The 18,194-nt window shown below is 41.0% G+C and overlaps 1 protein-coding gene across 1 annotated transcript in view; it reads left to right on the forward strand.

Annotated features, from left to right (window-relative positions):
• The window catches only part of MACC1 (MET transcriptional regulator MACC1), a 56,401-nt gene extending 38,558 nt beyond the window's left edge, over positions 1-17,843 (forward strand). Inside the window, exons 3-5 of the mRNA XM_056518391.1 lie at positions 9,324-11,365; positions 14,905-15,093; positions 16,810-17,843. Coding sequence (XP_056374366.1) covers positions 9,324-11,365; positions 14,905-15,093; positions 16,810-17,019 — 2,441 coding nt within the window. The 3' untranslated portion in view covers positions 17,020-17,843. The remainder of the gene's footprint in view (positions 1-9,323; positions 11,366-14,904; positions 15,094-16,809) is intronic.
• The last annotated feature ends 351 nt before the right edge of the window (positions 17,844-18,194 follow it).

Below are 18,194 nucleotides of genomic sequence, written 5' to 3' on the forward strand. Positions count from 1 at the left end.
ATCTGAGTTCTCTTTCTATAGTATTTTAACCCCTACAGGACCCATGATGTAACGTTACGTCCCGACACCCTGGGTCTTAAGGACCAAGGACGTACAGTTACGTCATGGGCAGTTCTGGTCCCCGCCGTGCGCCGGGCGGGGATCGGACCGGGATGCCTGCTGAAATCATTCAGCAGGCATCCCGTGCAAATGCCCAGGGGGGTCATTAGACCCCCCCCATGTCGGCGATCGTGGCCAATCGCAAGTGAATTCACACTTGCGATTTGCGCGATTCCGGGTCGTTATGGGTCTATGGTGACCCGGAATAGAAAGGGGATCGCGGGTGTCTAAAACACCCAGGATCCCCCTGAAGCGATAGGAGTGAGGTGGCAGGGGTGGCACCCCTCCTAACCCTGCTATTGGTGGTCTAGATCCTACGGAAGCCGGTGAGTTACCTAGCAACATCTTCAGGGTACAGTTTGAGACCATAATACAGTGGTCTCTAAATGTAGACTTCCAGCTGTTGCAAAACTACAACTCCCAGCATGCCCAGACAGCTGTTTGGGCATGCTGGAATATGTAGTTTTGCAACAGCTGGAGGGCTACAGTTTGAGACCACTATATAGTGGTCCCTAAACTGTAGCCCTCCAGATCTTGCAAAACTACAACTCCTAGCATGCCCAAACAACTGTTTGCTGTCTGGGCATGCTGGGAATTGTAGTTTTGCAACAGCTGGAGGACCACAGTTTGGAGATCACGTTGCAGTGTTCTCTAAAACTGTAGCCCTCCAGATGTTGCAAAACTACAAATCCCAGCATGTCCAAACAGCAATCAGCTGTCTCGGCATGTTGGGAGTTGTAGTTGTGTACCTTCAGCTATTGCATAACTACATCTCCCAGCATGCCCTTCGGCGATCAGTACATGCTGGGAGTTGTAGTTTTGCAACAGCTGGAGGCAGACTGGTTGGAAAATACTGAGTTAGGTAACAGAACCTAACTGAAGGTTTTCCAACCAGTGTGTCTCCAGCTGTTGCAAAAGTACAACTCCCAGCATGCACGGTCTGTCAGTACATGCTGGGAGTTGTAGTTTTGAAACAGCTGGAGGTTTGCCCCCCCCCCATGTGAACGTACAGGGTACATTCACACAGGCAGGTTTACAGTAAGTTTCCTGCTTCAAGTTTGGGCTGCTGCAAATTTTTCGCCGCAGCTCAAACTCCTAGCGGGAAACTCACCGTAACACGCTAGTGTGAATGTACCCTAAAAACACTACACTAACACATAATAAAGAGTAAAACACTACATAAACACCCCCTTACACTGTCCCCCCCCAATAAAAATGAAAAACGTATTGTATGGCAGTGTTTCCAAAACGGAGCCTCCAGCTGTTGCAAAACAACAACTCCCAGCATTTCCGGACAGCCACTTACTGTCCAGGCATGCTGGGAATTTAACAACAGCTGGAGGCACCCCGTTTGTGAATCACTGGTGTAGAATAACCCTATGTCCACTCTATGCGATCCCTAAGTTAGTCCTCAAATGCGCATGGAGCTCTCCCACTTCGTAGCCCTGTCATATTTCAAGGAAACAGTTTAGGGCCACATATGGGGTATTTCCATACTCGGAAGAAATTGCACTACAAATTTTGGGGGACTTTTTCTCCTTTTACCCCTTATAAAAAGGAAAAGTTGGGGCTACACCAACTTGTTAGTGTAAAAGAATAAAAAAATTTACACTAACATGCTGGTGTTTTCCTATACTTTTTATTTTCACAAGCGTTAAAAGGAAAAAAAAGACCCCCAAAATTTGTAACGCAATTACTCCTGAGTACAGAAATACCCCATATGTAGGCGTAAAATGCTCTGCGGGCGCACAACAAGGCTCAGGAGTGAGAGCGCACCATGTACATTTGAGGCCTAAATTGGTGATTTGCACAGGGGTGGACGATTTTACAGCGGTTCTGACATAAACGCAAAAAAATAAATACCCACATGTGACCCCATTTTGGAAACTACACCCCTGACGTAATGTAATAATGGGTACAGTGAGCATTTACGCCCCACAGGTGTCTGACAGATTTTTGGAACAGTGGTCCAAAAAATGTAATTTTTAATTTGCACAGCACACTGTTCCAAAGATCTGTCAAACGCCAGTGGGGTATAAATACTCATTGCACCCCTTATTAAATTCTGTGAGGGGTGTAGTTTCCAAAATAGGGTCACATGTGGGGGGCGTCCACTGTTCTGGCACCACGGGGGGCTTTGTAAACACACATGGTCCCTGACTTCCATTCCAAACTATTTTTTTCCCAAAAGCTCAATGGCGCTCCTTATCTTCTGAGCATTGTAGTGCGCCAGCAGAGCACTTGACGTCCACACATGGGGTATTTCCATACTCAGAAGAGATGGGGTTACAAATTTTGGGGGGTCTTTTCTGCTATTAACCCTTGCAAAAATTTGAAATTTGAAACACACATTTTAGTGAAAAAATCTTTTTTTACATATGCAAAAGTCGTGAAACCCATGTGGGGTATTAAGGCTCACTTTATTCCTTGCTACGTTCCTCAAGGGGTCTAGATTCCAAAATGGTATGCCATGTGTTTTTTTTTCTGTCTTGGCACTATAGGAGCTTCCTAAATGCGACATGCCCCCCGAGCAAAATTTGCTCTCAAAAAGCCAAATATGACTCCTTCTCTTCTGAGCATTGTAGTTCGCCCGTAGTGCACTTCAGGTCAGCTTATGGGGTACCTGCATACTCATAAGAGATGGGGTTACATATTTTGGGGGGTATTTTCTGCTATTAACCCTTGCAAAAATGTGAAATTTGGGGGGAAACACACATTTTTGTGAAATTTTTTTTTTTTACATATGCAAAAGTCGTGAAACACCCGTGGGGTATTAAGGCTCACTTAATTCCTTGTTACGTTCCTCAAGGGGTCTGGTTTCCAAAATGGTATGGCATGTGTTTTTTTTTTATGTTCTGGCACCATAGGGGCTTCCTAAATGCAACATGCCCCCCAAAAACCATTTCTGAAAAATATACTCTCAAAAATCCCCTTGTCGCTCCTTCGCTTCTGAGCCCTCTAGTGCACCCGCCGAACAATTTACATAGACATATGAGGTATGTGCTTACTCGAGAGAAATTGGGCTACAAACATAAGTATATATTTTCTCCTTTTACCCCTTGTAAAAATTCAAAAATTGGGTCTACAAGAACATGGAGTGTAAAAAATGAAGATTGTGAATTTTCTCCTTCACTTTGCTGCTATTCCTGTGAAACACCTAAAGGGTTAAAACACTGACTGAATGTCATTTTGAATACTTTGGGGGGTGCAGTTTTTATAATGGGGTCATTTGTGGGGAATTTCTAAGATAAAGACCCTTCAAATCCACTTCAAACCTGAACTGGTCCCTGAAAAATAGTGAGTTTGAAAATTTTGTGGAAAATTGCTGCTGAACTTTGAAGCCCTCTGGTGTCTTCCAAAAGTAAAAACATGTCAATTTTATGATGCAAACATAAAGTAGACATATTGTATATGTGAATAAAAAAAATGTATTTGGAATATCCATTTTCCTTACAAGCAGAGAGCTTCAAGGTTAGAAAAATGCTAAATTTTCAAATTTTTCATCAAATTTGGGGATTTTTCACCAAGAAAGGATGCAAGTTACCACAAAATTTTACCACTATGTTAAAGTAGAATATGTCACGAAAAAACATTCTCAGAATCAGAATGATAACTAAAAGCATTCCAGAGTTATTAATGTTTAAAGTGACAGTGGTCAGATGTGCAAAAAACGCTCTGGTCCTAAGGTGTAAAATGGCCTGGTCCTTAAGGGGTTAAACTGATAATGGAATCTAAAGATTAAAGGGCTTTCTGGTGTCATCCAAAATAACCTTTATCATTGTATAATGAGGAAAAATACAACTTTACACAGCCCGTCCTCTTATCCCATCCTCTTATCCAGTCCTCTTATCCTTTCCTCATGTTCCGAACTCATACCCCAACCTCATACTTGATCTTCATATGCCGACCTCATATATCATCCTCATATCTCAGCCTCATATATAGGCGAATCTCATATCTCAGCCTCATATATAGGCGAATATTCATCCTATATTCGCGAATTTCGCGTATTCGTTATATTCTCATATGCAAATAATTGCATATTCACGTATTGAAGGGAGAAAACAGTGAGGGGGTAGGCAACTTTACTATTGGTTGCTAGGGATGTTGTTGATAACCTCTGACAAGTGTATTTGCATCATTCTAATTGGCCCACAAGTGAAAAGAATGAATATGCGCATCTGCGGGAAAAAAGCGAATATTCGCAATTTGGAATATATAGCAATTTGAAATATATTCGCAATAAAAAATTGAATATGTGAATATTCGCGCCCAACACTAGTCATTATATCCCATTCTCATATCCCATTTCCTGCATTAAACCGGGTACTCCAGTGGAAACCTTTTTTTTTTTTTTTAAATCAACTGGTACCAGAAAGTTAAACAGATTTGTAAATTACTTCTATTAAAAAATCCTAATCCTTCCAGTACTTATTAGCTGGTGAATACTACAGAGGAAATTATTTTCTTTTTGGAACACAGAGCTCTCTGCTGACATTACGAGCACAGTGCTCTCTGCTGACATCTCTGTCCATTTTAAGAACTGTCCAGAGTAGGAGAATATCCTCATGGCAAACATATACTGCTCTGGTCAGTTCCTAAAATGAACAGATATGTCAGCATAGAGCACTGTGGTCATGATGTCAGCAGAGAGCACTGTGTTCCAAAAAGAAAATCCTTTCCTCTGTAGTATTCAGCAGCTAATAAGTACTGGAAGGATTAATATTTTTTATTAGAAGAATTTACAAATCTGTTTAGGTTTCTGGCACCAGTTGATAAAAAAAAAAGTTTTCCGCCGGAGTACCCCTTTAACTATTCTCTTCACCTGCCTTCAAGACAGTTGTCAGGATGTATAAAAGTCCCAAGCAATCTGCAGCTCAAGAGTAACACAATCAAGAGGTGCTGCAAGTCCCATAGACCTGCATAGTCCTAAACCCCCACTCTTGCATAAGGGGTGGGTTAGGGTTGATTTAACTCTTTTATATTTTCAGTTGACAGATCAGTAACGTGTGTAACAAGTTTCAATGAAATATCTACAGTCATTTGAAATTATGCTACTATAATAACACATTTGGTATCACCACATGCTTACTTGTTTGAACTAATAAAATATAACATTATTTATCCTGAATGATACAAGGTGTTAACTATTAAAAAATACCAAATCCCAGAATTGGGCTTTTTTTTATCACTTCCCTGAAAAAAATTGAGCAAAAAGAAAAGTGAACAAAAAATCACATTAACACGAAATTGCTAACTATAAAAATGTAAGATCCCAGCATAAAAGATGAGCTTTAATTCAGCGCAGTTTAAAGAGAAATAAAAACGGTGGTCAAAAATAAAAATAAAAAATTATTTCCAAAAAGGGGTCAAAAATATATTTTTTTATTCTTAAAAGTTTAGGATTTTTTTTTAAGTACTAAAACATGAAAAAACTATACAAATTCTGTATTGTTGTAAACATGCTGACCTGAAGAATCAAGATAATGCCTCCACACATATATTTTTTTCCCTGAAGGAAGTCATTACAAATTGGTCCCACAAAAACAAGCCCCCATATGGGGGTGTTTAGGAAAAAATAAATGTTATTGTTATAGAATGACAAGGAGGAAATGTTATGAATCTATTCCTGACTAATTTCAAGATCACTGTTTTCTTTTAGCAAACAGGAACAGTCTTTTTGACCAAAAAAAAAAAAAACTTACAAAAACTCTTCTAAATTCTATATTTCTCACAGCTATGATTTCACAAAAGTTGCATTCTGTTTCTGGAATAGTCTGTAAACTAAACAACCTCAACTCCATAATAGTAAATGGGAGCCACCAGGATACGTTGTTGCCCATTGCTCCCCGTCACAAGAATGTCCGTTAAAGTCACACACACACACAAAAAAAAGAGACTTTAACAGCCGCTCTTGACGGGGTCAACGGCAATGTGAAAGGGGCCTTAAGAAGAAGACATTTTCCCTTCACTGGCAGGAAATATTTGTCCCAGTATTTATTTCATTTGACATTTAGAAATATGTGTACACTATGAATTAGTACATGCACAGAAGGGGTATAGGATGGCACTAACTGCATGCAGCAACACTGGGGTTAAATGTCAATTGGACTGGTATGCACAGCGAGGTTAACAGTCTTCATATGAGTAAGGCAGCGGTACTAGGATGTGAACCGAGACAGGCTTGTAATATCAATGAGGTATATAGAAAAATATGTATATCCACACTCACCACCGGGAACGGCACTCAATGCTCCTACATGGAATCAACGGCGGGACCGAGACTTCAGAACAGCTTGTGCGCTCAGAGGCTGGAACCGGTCATTTTGCGCAAGTGCGCTACGTCCGGCCACATACACTTCGTCCGGCCACATGCGTGAAATGACTGGTTATAGCCTCTGAGCGCACAAGCTCTTCTGAAGTCTCGGTCCTGTCACTGATTCCATGTAGGAGCATTGAGTGCTGTTACCGGTGGTGAGTGCGGATATATATCTTTTTCTACACACTATGAATTAGTCTGATACTCTCGGACATATCAGAGTAATCAAAATTTTAAAATGCTTTCAGAAACTGGGTAACTAGTCCTCGGGGCGGGCCAGCTTAAGTGACGCATCTCTCCCTACACACAAATATACTATGAACTGCTAGTAAGAGGTGCAATCCTCTGGGCAGGTAAGCGGGACCAGGTGACATTTTTAGGGTATGTTCACATTGAGTAATGTAAATTAAATCACCGCTCACAGAATTCCACAAGCAGAGGTTCAATCTAGCGGCGGCCATTGAAATCCATCAGCGGTAGGACCGCGTGGCCCTGCACATCCCCATTGATGGCAGTGCAGGGCTCATAGACTTCCGCACAAAGAATAAAAATGTTCTTTCTCTGCATGGATCATTTTCAGTGGCGGAATTGTCCGCCACTGAAATTCCGCAGTGTGAACTGGTCCGCGGAAGACCCATTGACACTAACGTTAGGGCTTCACACCGCGGAATTCTGATGCATTGCGCGCCAATTCCTCAGTGTGAACATACTCTAAAACTATGATTACTCTGAAACTTCCAAGTTTCTGAGAGTAATTAATAGTGTCCAGGAATCTCAATGCCTGCACCAGTTTTATGCTGCACGTGGTTTGGCCAGCATAAAACAGAAGACATATTTCCTTTAAGCCCCTTTAATTACATCACCTACCCCTTAGTTGCACCCAACTAGAAGCAAGGATTAGGAAATAATAAACCTCACTGCCATATGTTGGCAAAAAATAAAAAATAAAATCTAATTCTTTGGTTTCAACAGGTTTTCCTATGACAAACATTTATCACATAGATGCCACATGTCCAGCAATGGGTTGCCTAGATCCCATTTCGGTAGAAGGGTTTGGGCATTCTTAACACAAAATTAAACACTATTGGAGATTTAAAAATAGCTGAGCAAACTCACTAAGCTGTTTGAATATTTCTGATCATAAGTGTTTTTATCATAGAAAAACCCTTTCAATGCTTTTGTGGAGCACCCTAGAAAATGTCTATAGAACAATGAAGCATTGATTATAACATTGCCTGTATATATGACCTTTATCCTGCTTGTCCTTAATTACAGCAATGCTTCTGGGATGTTGAGTGGATCAGATAATCTCTCAACCACTGGCACCAGTGTGAATGAGGTTTAATAGGTTTTGTCGGTCAGAATTAACCATAAATCCTCTGCTACAGTCTCTTAGGTACCAGACTTGCCTGAAAAATTTATCTTACAATTTGATGAAAATGAATAAGAGGCATAAACCCACCATGTTTGTTTAACCCTTAAGGTTCCTCCTCACCTTCTAAAAATCATAACGCTTTCAATTTTCCACCTACAGACCCATATGAGGGCTTGCTTTTTGTGCCTCCACTTTTACTTTGTAATGACACCAATAATTTCACCACAAAATCTACGGTGAAACCTGAAAAAAATATTTGTGTGGCTAAAATGAAAAAACAAAACAAAAAAAAAAACACTGCATTTTGTAACTTTTGGGGGCTTCCGTTTGTACACAGTGCACTTTTTGGTAAAAATTATACCTTATCTTTATTCTGTAGGTCTATATGATTAAAATGATACCCAACTTACATAGGTTTGATTTTGTTTTACTTCTGTTAAAATATTATAACTTTATGCACGAAAATTAGTAGGTTAAAAATGTCCTCTTCTGACCCTTATAACTTTTTTATTTTTCATATACGGAATGTGTGAGGGCTAATATTTTTGTGCCATGATCTGAAGTTTTCATCGGTATAATTTTTGTTTTGATGGGACTTTTTGATCGTTTTTTATAAAAAATTTTTAGGGTATACAAAGTGACCAAAAATACACAGTTTTGGACTTAAGTATTTTTTTACGTGTAGGTCATTGACCATGCAGTTTCATTAACCTTATATTTTTATAGATTGGACATTCATGCGCGTGGCGATACCAGATATGTTTATTTTTATTATGTTTATACATTTTTTTATATGGAATTTGGGAAAAGAGGTGTGATTTAAACTTTTAATTAGGAAGGGGTTAATATGTGTGTTTTTTAAACTTTTTTTTATTATTATTATTTTTTTTTACACTTTTAGTTCCCTTAGAGGACTTTTAGGAGGTCAGCTTTGACAGCGGTGATCTAAAGGGTTAATACCTGCCCGTGGCCATCGCTGCATGTTGGCTATTAACGCCGACCACCAGCAACAGGAATCAGCTGGGGGCCGGCTGGCATGGCGCGGGCTCGAGTCGGGAGCCCTGCGCCATACCTGCTTAACAGCACATGGACGTGTATACACGTCCATGGTTGTTAAAGGGTTAAAAGAGATTTTATATTTTGTGCTCTTACACAACTTGTGAGCAGTGTTAGGGTATGTTCACACTACGTAATTAGTGAGGAATTTCGTGAGCTGAATTGTGCGTTGGAATTCCATGGGGTGAACTGCTAACATTTCCCTGGGGTGAACTTCTAACATTAGTGTGAATGGGTCTTCCGTGACACCCGTTCACACTGTGGAATTTCACATGTTCATTCTTTGCACGGAAATCCGCGAGCACTGCATAGCCACAGTGCTCATGGAGATTCCATACCAAGTATTTAGTGTGAACATACCCTTACAAGTGAACATTGCTAAATAGTGGTGGTCAATAGGTGGTCAATATGTTGGTTGTTTAAATTGGTGGATATTCTGAATACATTTTTCACATTGTTTCTTTTTTTTCACAGAAAATTTGGGAAACAAATTGGATCTTCTCATTAATTGGTCAGATGTGCTTCAAGATCATTCCCAGAATTTCGCAAAGAAGACAAACCCATTTTGGAATGGACTCTCTGAATCCAACCCTTTTCTAGATGATGTTGTTCAAGCCAAATCAACCAATGAAAGAGTGTCTATTTTAAAAGAGGACCCTTTCCTACTCTTTAGGAATTTTGAAACCAGAAATTCAGTATCAAGTTCCGGAGATGAACTTGATATAGATCATGTCTTGGAAAAAACTGTAGCATTAAAGTCTGGAAGATCTAAGAGCGTTTCATATCTGGATGATCTAGATAGTAAACAATCTAATGTTCATGAGATTGATGGTCAGATTCTGGCCCCAGATTTAGAGTGGCTTCAAAATGACAGAGAGGCTTATAAAATGGCTTGGTTGAGCCATAGACAATTAACCCGATCATGTCTTGACTTAGATGTTGTGAGTCAGAGTCCTGGATGGGGGCAGACACAAGCATCAGACAGTCAGATATTTTGCAGAATAGATCATAAAGGAGGCTCCGTACAGCTTCCAGACTCAGATATAACTCTCCATGTTCCTGAAGGTCATGTTAGACCTGGGGAATTTCAGGACATCTCTTTAAAAGCTTTTCTCGATCCACCAGCCTTGCTCAACAACAACCTGTCAACTACTGTTAGCCCTCTTCTAGAAATAACATTAAGCAACATCAATACAGAAGAAGACATTTTACTGGAAATGAAAATTGCGGCTGAGGTAAAGAAGGATCCATACAGTCACGTCATGAGTGATATTGCAATCTTTTACAGCTACAACAAAGAAGGTCCATTTGAAAAAATCCCAGATGGCTATATCTACAATAACATGTTACAAATCAAGTTACCAATCCTCAGTCGTATTACGTATATTGTGAGCGTGGCCCAAGCCAAGCTTGTCCAGAACCAATCCAGCAGTGTTTATGACTTTATTCAGAAATCCTTAACTGTAGCAGTGTATGGACCCAAGCATATACATCCAGCATTCACAACTATTTTAGCTGTAATGGGACATAACTATACTCCAGAAAAACTCACAGTGGATGACATAAAAAGACGTGGAAAAAATTTGCCACCACTTGTATTTCAACTTTGGGGGAAGCATCAGTTTGTGTTTCACCAAATGCAGGACTTATTGATTCATTTTGCTACAAATGACTCAAGTTATTCCGTAAAAACTGCAGATAACAGTAATGAAATCAAACTACAGCAGCTAAAGGCAGGTAAGGTAATTCGGGCCCAGTTCCCTTTCTCATTGAAAGGGGGGAAAGACATCAGCTCATTTGTTTTTACTGTTCAGATCAAAGACAGCCAAGGCTCCTCATTAATTTCTGAATTTCCAGTCAGTACCCCCAACCCTGCACCAAAAATACACAGCACTCCAAAGAACCAAACTTCTAAACTAGAGAAACGCAAACTAATCATGTCTATGCCCATCGTGCCAGTGAGAAACACTGTGAAATATCCCAAGTTCCAGGATAAATCTCTGAAGCTGCTCAACTTTGCTGTGACTTTAAAAACTGTCCTGAGGCAACAGAAGATTGACTACTTTTTGGAATATTTTAAAGGAGACACAATTGCACTTCTTGGGGAAGATAAAATTAAGGCCATTGGACAGACCAAGGTTAAAGAATGGTATGTGGGAGTTTTGAGAGGGAAGGTTGGCCTTGTACATTGCAAAAATGTAAAGCTTATTTTCAAAGATCAAGTCATTGATTTTTCAGATGTCCATTTTACAACCAAGATGTTGTTGGAGCAGATTTCACTGCCATTCAAAAAATTGACTTACATATATTCATCTGTGCTATCAAATGTCTCTGACAAGGTTCATGACTGGAGAGCCTTAGCTGATGCCCTTGGATATTCACACTTGTCCCTAGACGATCTATGTAACACGCTTCCCGAGAAAGAGTCCGACAGAGTGTCATGTGTTGTGAAGAAGCTGAAGGAAGACTGTCATGCCGACTCCAAAAAGAGGAAATTTCATTATGAGCTTATTATGGTAGGTATTCCAGTCCTAAAGTAAATCTGTCACCCTGAAAACCCCCACCAAACAGCCGACACTGTATTACAGTTTTAACAGAAAGGATACAGGTTTACCTTTTGTAGCTTTATTCCACCAAAACTTTATTGGGACCCTAAGATATCAATGAGACGTGGCCCAGGGTCCTCTTTGTCCTCGGGTCACAATGCCTTTTCCCCTCTGTCTAATAAACATAGGGTGGGAAGGGCTTTAGAGCTGAGAAGCCTTGTGGCCTGAGGGCAGAGCAGACCTCGGTCCATGCTACTTTGGCACTTCAGGGCCATAATAAAGTTATTTTTGTGTGAAATAAAGCCACACTATGCATAAATGTAGGTATAATTTATATCCTTTATGTGAGAGATTTTGTGGGAATTTTTAAGGTGACCGAATCACTTCAGGATAGTGCAATGGATTCTTCATGTGTTTTCCATGTTGCAAATGTGTCAGCCTACAAACATAACTTGTATGTGAATCAAGAAAATAATGCCATTGATTATAACATTGAGCATAGTTCCTTTTGTTTACCAGCTACATTATGAAGGATACTTTATAAGTGCTGTAATGCTGGCCATAGATAGTAGAAACCTCACATTACTATAAAACATAATTTTTGGTGAATGTCTCTTGTAGAATCTCAGCCTGCTCTGTTATAGAGTAACATTTAACTTTACTAAGCTGTTTGTACCATAACTCTCAAAATTTTAACACCTATGGTTTGTAGTCAGAATTTTTATAGTGTATCTGTTGTCAATGAAAACTTTTTATACAATGTAGATAATACCATTATATATTTATTTGTAATATACATTGGTTAAAACATTTGTATATTTTTGGGTAAAAAATGCTGCTATTGCCTCTGTTTCTCTATGAGGAGATCAAATACAGGAAGTGAGGCGGGATAAGCAGGGCTCTGTGCAGGCTCCTGGCTTGTCAATCATCCTGTTGTGTGAGCCTGGAACAAGTCACAGAGCCTCAGTGTACAGAGCCCTGCTTGTCCTCACTGTACAGGACCCCGCTTGTCCTCTGTGCAGTGAGCCCATGAAAACTTTTTATACAATGTAGATAATACCATTATATGTTTATTTGTAATATTCATTGGTTAAAACACTTGTATATTTTTGGGTAAAAAATGCTGCTATTGCCTTGTCCTCAGTGTACAGAGTCCTGCTTGTCCTCAGTGTACAGAGCCCTGCTTCTCCTCAGTGCACAGAGCCCTGCTTGTCCACAGTGTACAGAGCCCTGCTTGTCCTCAGTGTACAGAGCCCTGCTTGTCATCAGTGCACAGAGCCCTGCTTGTCCTCAGTGTACAGAGCCCTGCTTGTCCTCACTGCACAGAGCCCTGCTTGTCCTTAGTGTACAGAACCCTGCTTCTCCTCAGTGCACAGAGCCCTGCTTGTCCACAGTGTACAGAGCCCTGCTTGTCCTCAGTGTACAGAGCCCTGCTTTTCCTCAGTGCACAGAGCCCTTCTTGTCCTCAGTGTACAGAGCCCTGCTTGTCCTCACTGCACAGAGCCCTGCTTGTCCTTAGTGTACAGAGCCCTGCTTGTCCTCAGTGCACAGAGCCCTGCTTGTCCTTAGTGTACAGATCCCTGCTTGTCCTCAGTGCACAGAGCCCTGCTTGTCCTCAGTGTACAGAACCCTGCTTGTCCTTAGTGTACAGAGCCCTGCTTGCCCTCACTGCACATAACCCTGCTTGTCCTTAGTGTACAGAGCCCCGCTTGTCCTCAGTGCACAGAGCCCTGCTTGTCCTCAGTGTACAGAGCCCTGCTTGTCCTCAGTGCACAGAGCCCTGCTTGTCCTTAGTGTACAGAGCCCCGCTTGTCCTAAGTGCACAGAGCCCTGCTTGTCCTCAGTGTACAGAACCCTGCTTGTCCTTAGTGTACAGAGCCCTGCTTGCCCTCACTGCACAGAACCCTGCTTGTCCTTAGTGTACAGAGCCCCGCTTGTCCTCAGTGCACAGAGCCCTGCTTGTCCTCAGTGTACAGAGCCCTGCTTGTCCTCAGTGCACAGAGCCCTGCTTGTCCTTAGTGTACAGAGCCCCGCTTGTCCTAAGTGCACAGAGCCCTGCTTGTCCTCAGTGTACAGAGCCCCGCGTGTCCTCAGTGTACAGAGCCCTGCTTGTCCTCAGTGCACAGAGCCCTGCTTGTCCTTAGTGCACAGAGCCCTGCTTGTCCTCAGTGTACAGAGCCCCGGGTGTCCTCAGTGTACAGAGCCCTGCTTGTCCTCAGTGTACAGAGCCCTGCTTGTTCTCAGTGTATAGAGCCTTGCTTGTCCTCAGTGTACAGAGCCCTGCTTGTCCTCACTGCACAGAGCCCTGCTTGTCCTTAGTGTACAGAACCCTGCTTGTCCTCAGTGCACAGAGCCCTGCTTGTCCTCAGTGTACATAGTCCTGCTTCTCCTCAGTGCACAGAGCCCTGCTTGTCCTCACTGCACAGAGTCCTGCTTGTCCTTAGTGTACAGAGCCCTGCTTGTCCTCAGTGTACAGAGCCCCGCTTGTCCTCAGTGCACAGAGCCCTGCTTGTCTTCAGTGTACAGAGCTCTGCTTGTCCTCAGTGCACAGAGCCCTGCTTGTCCTTAGTGTACAGAGCCCCACTTGTCCTCAGTGCACAGAGCTCTGCTTGTCCTCAGTGTACAGAGCCCCGCGTGTCCTTAGTGTACAGAGCCCTGCTTGTCCTCAGTGCACAGAGCCCTTCTTGTCCTCAGTGTACAGAGCCATGCTTGTCCTCACTGCACAGAGCCCTGCTTGTCCTTAGTGTACAGAGCCCTGCTTGTCCTCAATGTACAGAGCCCTGGTTGTCCTCAGTGTACAGAGCCCTGCTTGTCTTTAGTGTACAGAGCCCTGCTTGCCCTCACTGCACAGAACCCTGCTTGTCCTTAGTGTAAAGAGCCCCGCTTGTCCTCAGTGCACAGAGCCCTGCTTGTCCTTAGTGTACAGAGCCCTGCTGGTCCTCAGTGTACAGAGCCCCACTTGTCCTCAGTGCACAGAGCCCTGCTTGTTCTCAGTGTACAGAGCCCCGCGTGTCCTCAGTGTACAGAGCCCTGCTTGTCCTCAGTGTACAGAGCCCTGCTTGTCCTCAGTGTACAGAGCCCTGCTTGTCCTCAGTGTACAGAGCCCTGCTTGTCCTCAGTGTACAGAGCCCTGCTTGTCCTCAGTGTACAGAGCCCTGCTTGTCCTCAGTGTACAGAGCCCTGCTTGTCCTCAGTGCTCAGAGACCTGCTTGTCCTCAGTGCAGAGAGCCATGCTTATCCTGTATTTGGGCTCCTCATAGAGACACACAGACAAACATATACACATTTTTTAACCAATGTATATTACAAATATACATATAATGGTATTATCTACATTATATAAAAAGTTTTTGTTGACGACAGTTAAACTTTAATTTTATAAAATAATCGTCTTGCTTCCATATAAAGCTTTATGTTACATTAATCAAGCAATTAATAAATCAAGTAAATATATTTATAAGGTTTATTTATTGCAAAAAAAATAATAGAAAATTCTACTTTTTGCATAGGGTTTATTGAAGATGGACTGTCAAAGTGTAGTTGCTCGTCTTACACAAGATACAGTTATCCTGACTGCTGCTGTACAGCTTGGTATACGCTGGAGAGAGCTTGCTGAGAAACTAGCCAGACTTACAAAGCAACAGATTGAGGCTTATGAGATTCCTCATCAGGGAAAGAGTGGAGAAGTCAGCCTGCAGGTATGTTCCAAATACTTATCTATTTTCTAGTGTTAAAAGATAACAACTACCCACTCAGTATGAACAGGTTAAAGAGTGAAAGAAGAAATGTGAATTTTTGCTGAACTTTTACTATATTTTTTAACATTTTTTATATTATGTTAATAATATAATATTCTTGTTATTATATAACCTGTCAAACTCTGTTTTGGTGTATGGTGTCTAGTGATGCTTTAGGCTATATATTTTTGGTCATTTTTCTTTTTTTTATAAGAAAGCAAAGTTGTACAAAATGCTGCAGGCTACTTCACATTTTTATTGCCATTTGTTTCAGTTTTACAGTCAGATTTGGTTATGTTTTGGATCGTTTTGCACTGTGTAAACATGGCCTTTTTGCTGTATCTACCCGTTATACTATTCTGCAGGGAAGTTTATATATAAATAATCAGTTAGTGCAAAGATTTATATCAATTCCTGCTACCCTCCCTTTTTGGTTGGGCCTATTTACTCTTTATGGAAGGTATAGACTGGGTGTAAATAATGATAAGTAATTCACTTTGTAGAAGTAGCAATTTACTTTCGAACCTGTCACCTTATATTCAGGACGTGAGCTTAAGCTAAGACATTGTCGTACTGAAAAAAAAATATAAAATAATAATACTAATAAATCATCTTTAATTAGCAGATGCCAGGGTTCAGGAAGCAGTGCTGAGCTGCTCAAGTGCTGTAATATTGCCAGTCTCCTTGTTCCCCCCCACCATTGAGAGTGTTACCCAAGCAGAGGTTTGAGTTGGTGAGTGAGGAAGCAAGCAATGCTGTGCCACTTGGGCAGCTCAACCCCGTTTCCTGTGAACTTACCCCTGTCAAATGAAAGAAAATGTTAAAAAGGCATACTGGGACAGCAGCACCGTCTAATTCATATTTCTTATCATGATGGTTTGACGGTTTCTGCTGTTCATATCATTATTATGAGTTTACAGAATATCTTTCACTCTATGCATCCTTGGTATCTAGTTGGTTAATGTTCCTGATATGATGGGTTAAAAGGGTTGTCTAGGGTACAGTGAAGCTATTACCTCTCCTTGCACTCCTGTACTCAACTTCCTACCCTATGCTGACACACCTGATAGTTTCCCCTTGGTTGAAGAAGGTGGACCATGTCACCGGGCCAGGCACTAAGTTGTGACAGCCTCATGTGCAGCAATTGGCCACAATGGCAGGCTTGGATTTGTCCAGATGTGGTTGCTACAAATTATTACCCGACCCAGCGACATGGCCCACCCCTTTCAACCAGGGGAAAACATTGTGTGTTGTCTGCAAGGGGTAGGAAGTGGAGTGCTGGAATGCAAGAAAGGTTAAAACCTTTCATTTAGCTCCCCAGACAATTTCTTAAATATTGTCCCTGGTGTCTAGTAGGTTAATATTAACCTATATGTTACGTTTAATCTTAGTTTCTAATGCATAAAAATGTATCCTTGGAAGTCCTACACTAACTTATATGTCTATTTACTATTGATGTGATAGATGCTCTGGGAGCGGCGTGTAAGGCCCTTATGTTCCTTACTGGCCCTTGTATCCGGCTCACTGTTCTGGGAGAGTCAAACTTAAACTGGGAAATCCTAGAAGACTTGGGTGGCAGCCAAGACAAACCAGTTGTGTTGTTCTATGCTGAGGGTAGGACCCTTGTGTTAATAAATATATTTTATTTTCACTTAACCTTTGAACTCTTTCTCGCAGATGATGTGGAAACCTGCTTTTGACTTCCTGTATACATGGGCAGCTCATTATGGAGAAAGTTACAGGGATGTACTACAGGACTTACATTGTGCATTGGACAGAATGAAATATCCCGTGACCAGGCAATGGCGGGAGCTATCTGGGACTCTCATCTTGGTCAATTGCCTGGAAGTCTTTCGAGCCACTTCTTTTTCCAAGCCTGAAGACTAAATTTTATCAAATTCTTATGTATCTACCGTGAAAACAAGCAAACATTTTGATCTTATTCTGAACCTTGTTGCCTTTCTAAAGACTTTACTAAGTACATTCCGGAGGAATTGGTGGTCCTTATAATATCAGTATCATTAGGTACGTTCCTGCAGATTGGTGCCATAGCAACCCAAACAGTGTTCTAAAATTACTGGATTACTGGTACGCCAAGATGTATTGCCAGTGTATAGAAAGTGCTCAGAAACATAGTACACAAGCTATCAACATTTGTTTTCCTGAATTTTTATGTGTATGGGACTTACTATCATTTATATATTTTCTATGCGCTATTATGAATGTGAATACTTTTAGAAAGTATCAATCTCTAAAATATCTGGAGCTTTCTGATGCTGTGATAACATTCGTTAAATTATATTGTTTATACTGAATATTTATTCTGGAATTTATCATGTGTAAATTTGTTTATATGTATTGTTAAGGTAATGCCATCTCTATTAAACATTTGAGGAATATTATTTCTGTATTTTATACAAATATAATATTAGGGCCCTTTCTTGTGCTAATAAAGCATTTTATGCCCATGTTGTATAGACATGTTAGCCAGTTATTTAGCTACTATAGATTTCAATCATTCCATCATAGGCACATAGCAGTTATGATCCTTGCTCTAATTGGTCGGTCGGTTGGCCTCTGCTGTATGGTTTTAGACCATGATCTTGTTTTCTTCATTTTTGTGGCATTTTTAAAATTATTTTATTTTAAAATATTTTATATTACAAAAAGGTACCTTTACATGGACCATGTTTTCTGTGTATTTTGTGATAGAGATTTAATGCTGGACTTAAAGGGATATTTCCGTAGAAAACTTTTTTTTAAACCAACTGGTGCCAGAAAGTTAAACAGATTTGTAAATGACTTCTATTAAAAAATATTTATCTTTCCAGTACTTTTTAGGGTCTGTATACTACTGAGGAAATGGTTTTCTTTTTGGAACACTGAGCTCTCTGCCGACATCACGACCACAGTGATCTCTGCTGACATCTCTGTCCATTTTAGGAACTGTCCAGAGCAGCATATGTTTCCTATGGGGATTTTCTCCTACTCTGGACAGTATTTAAAATAGACAGAGATGTCAGCAGAGAGCACTGTGCTCCTGATGTCAGCAGAGAGATCTG

The sequence above is a fragment of the Hyla sarda genome, chromosome 5, assembly GCF_029499605.1.
Source record: "Hyla sarda isolate aHylSar1 chromosome 5, aHylSar1.hap1, whole genome shotgun sequence".
Classification (NCBI taxonomy): Eukaryota; Metazoa; Chordata; class Amphibia; order Anura; family Hylidae; genus Hyla; species Hyla sarda.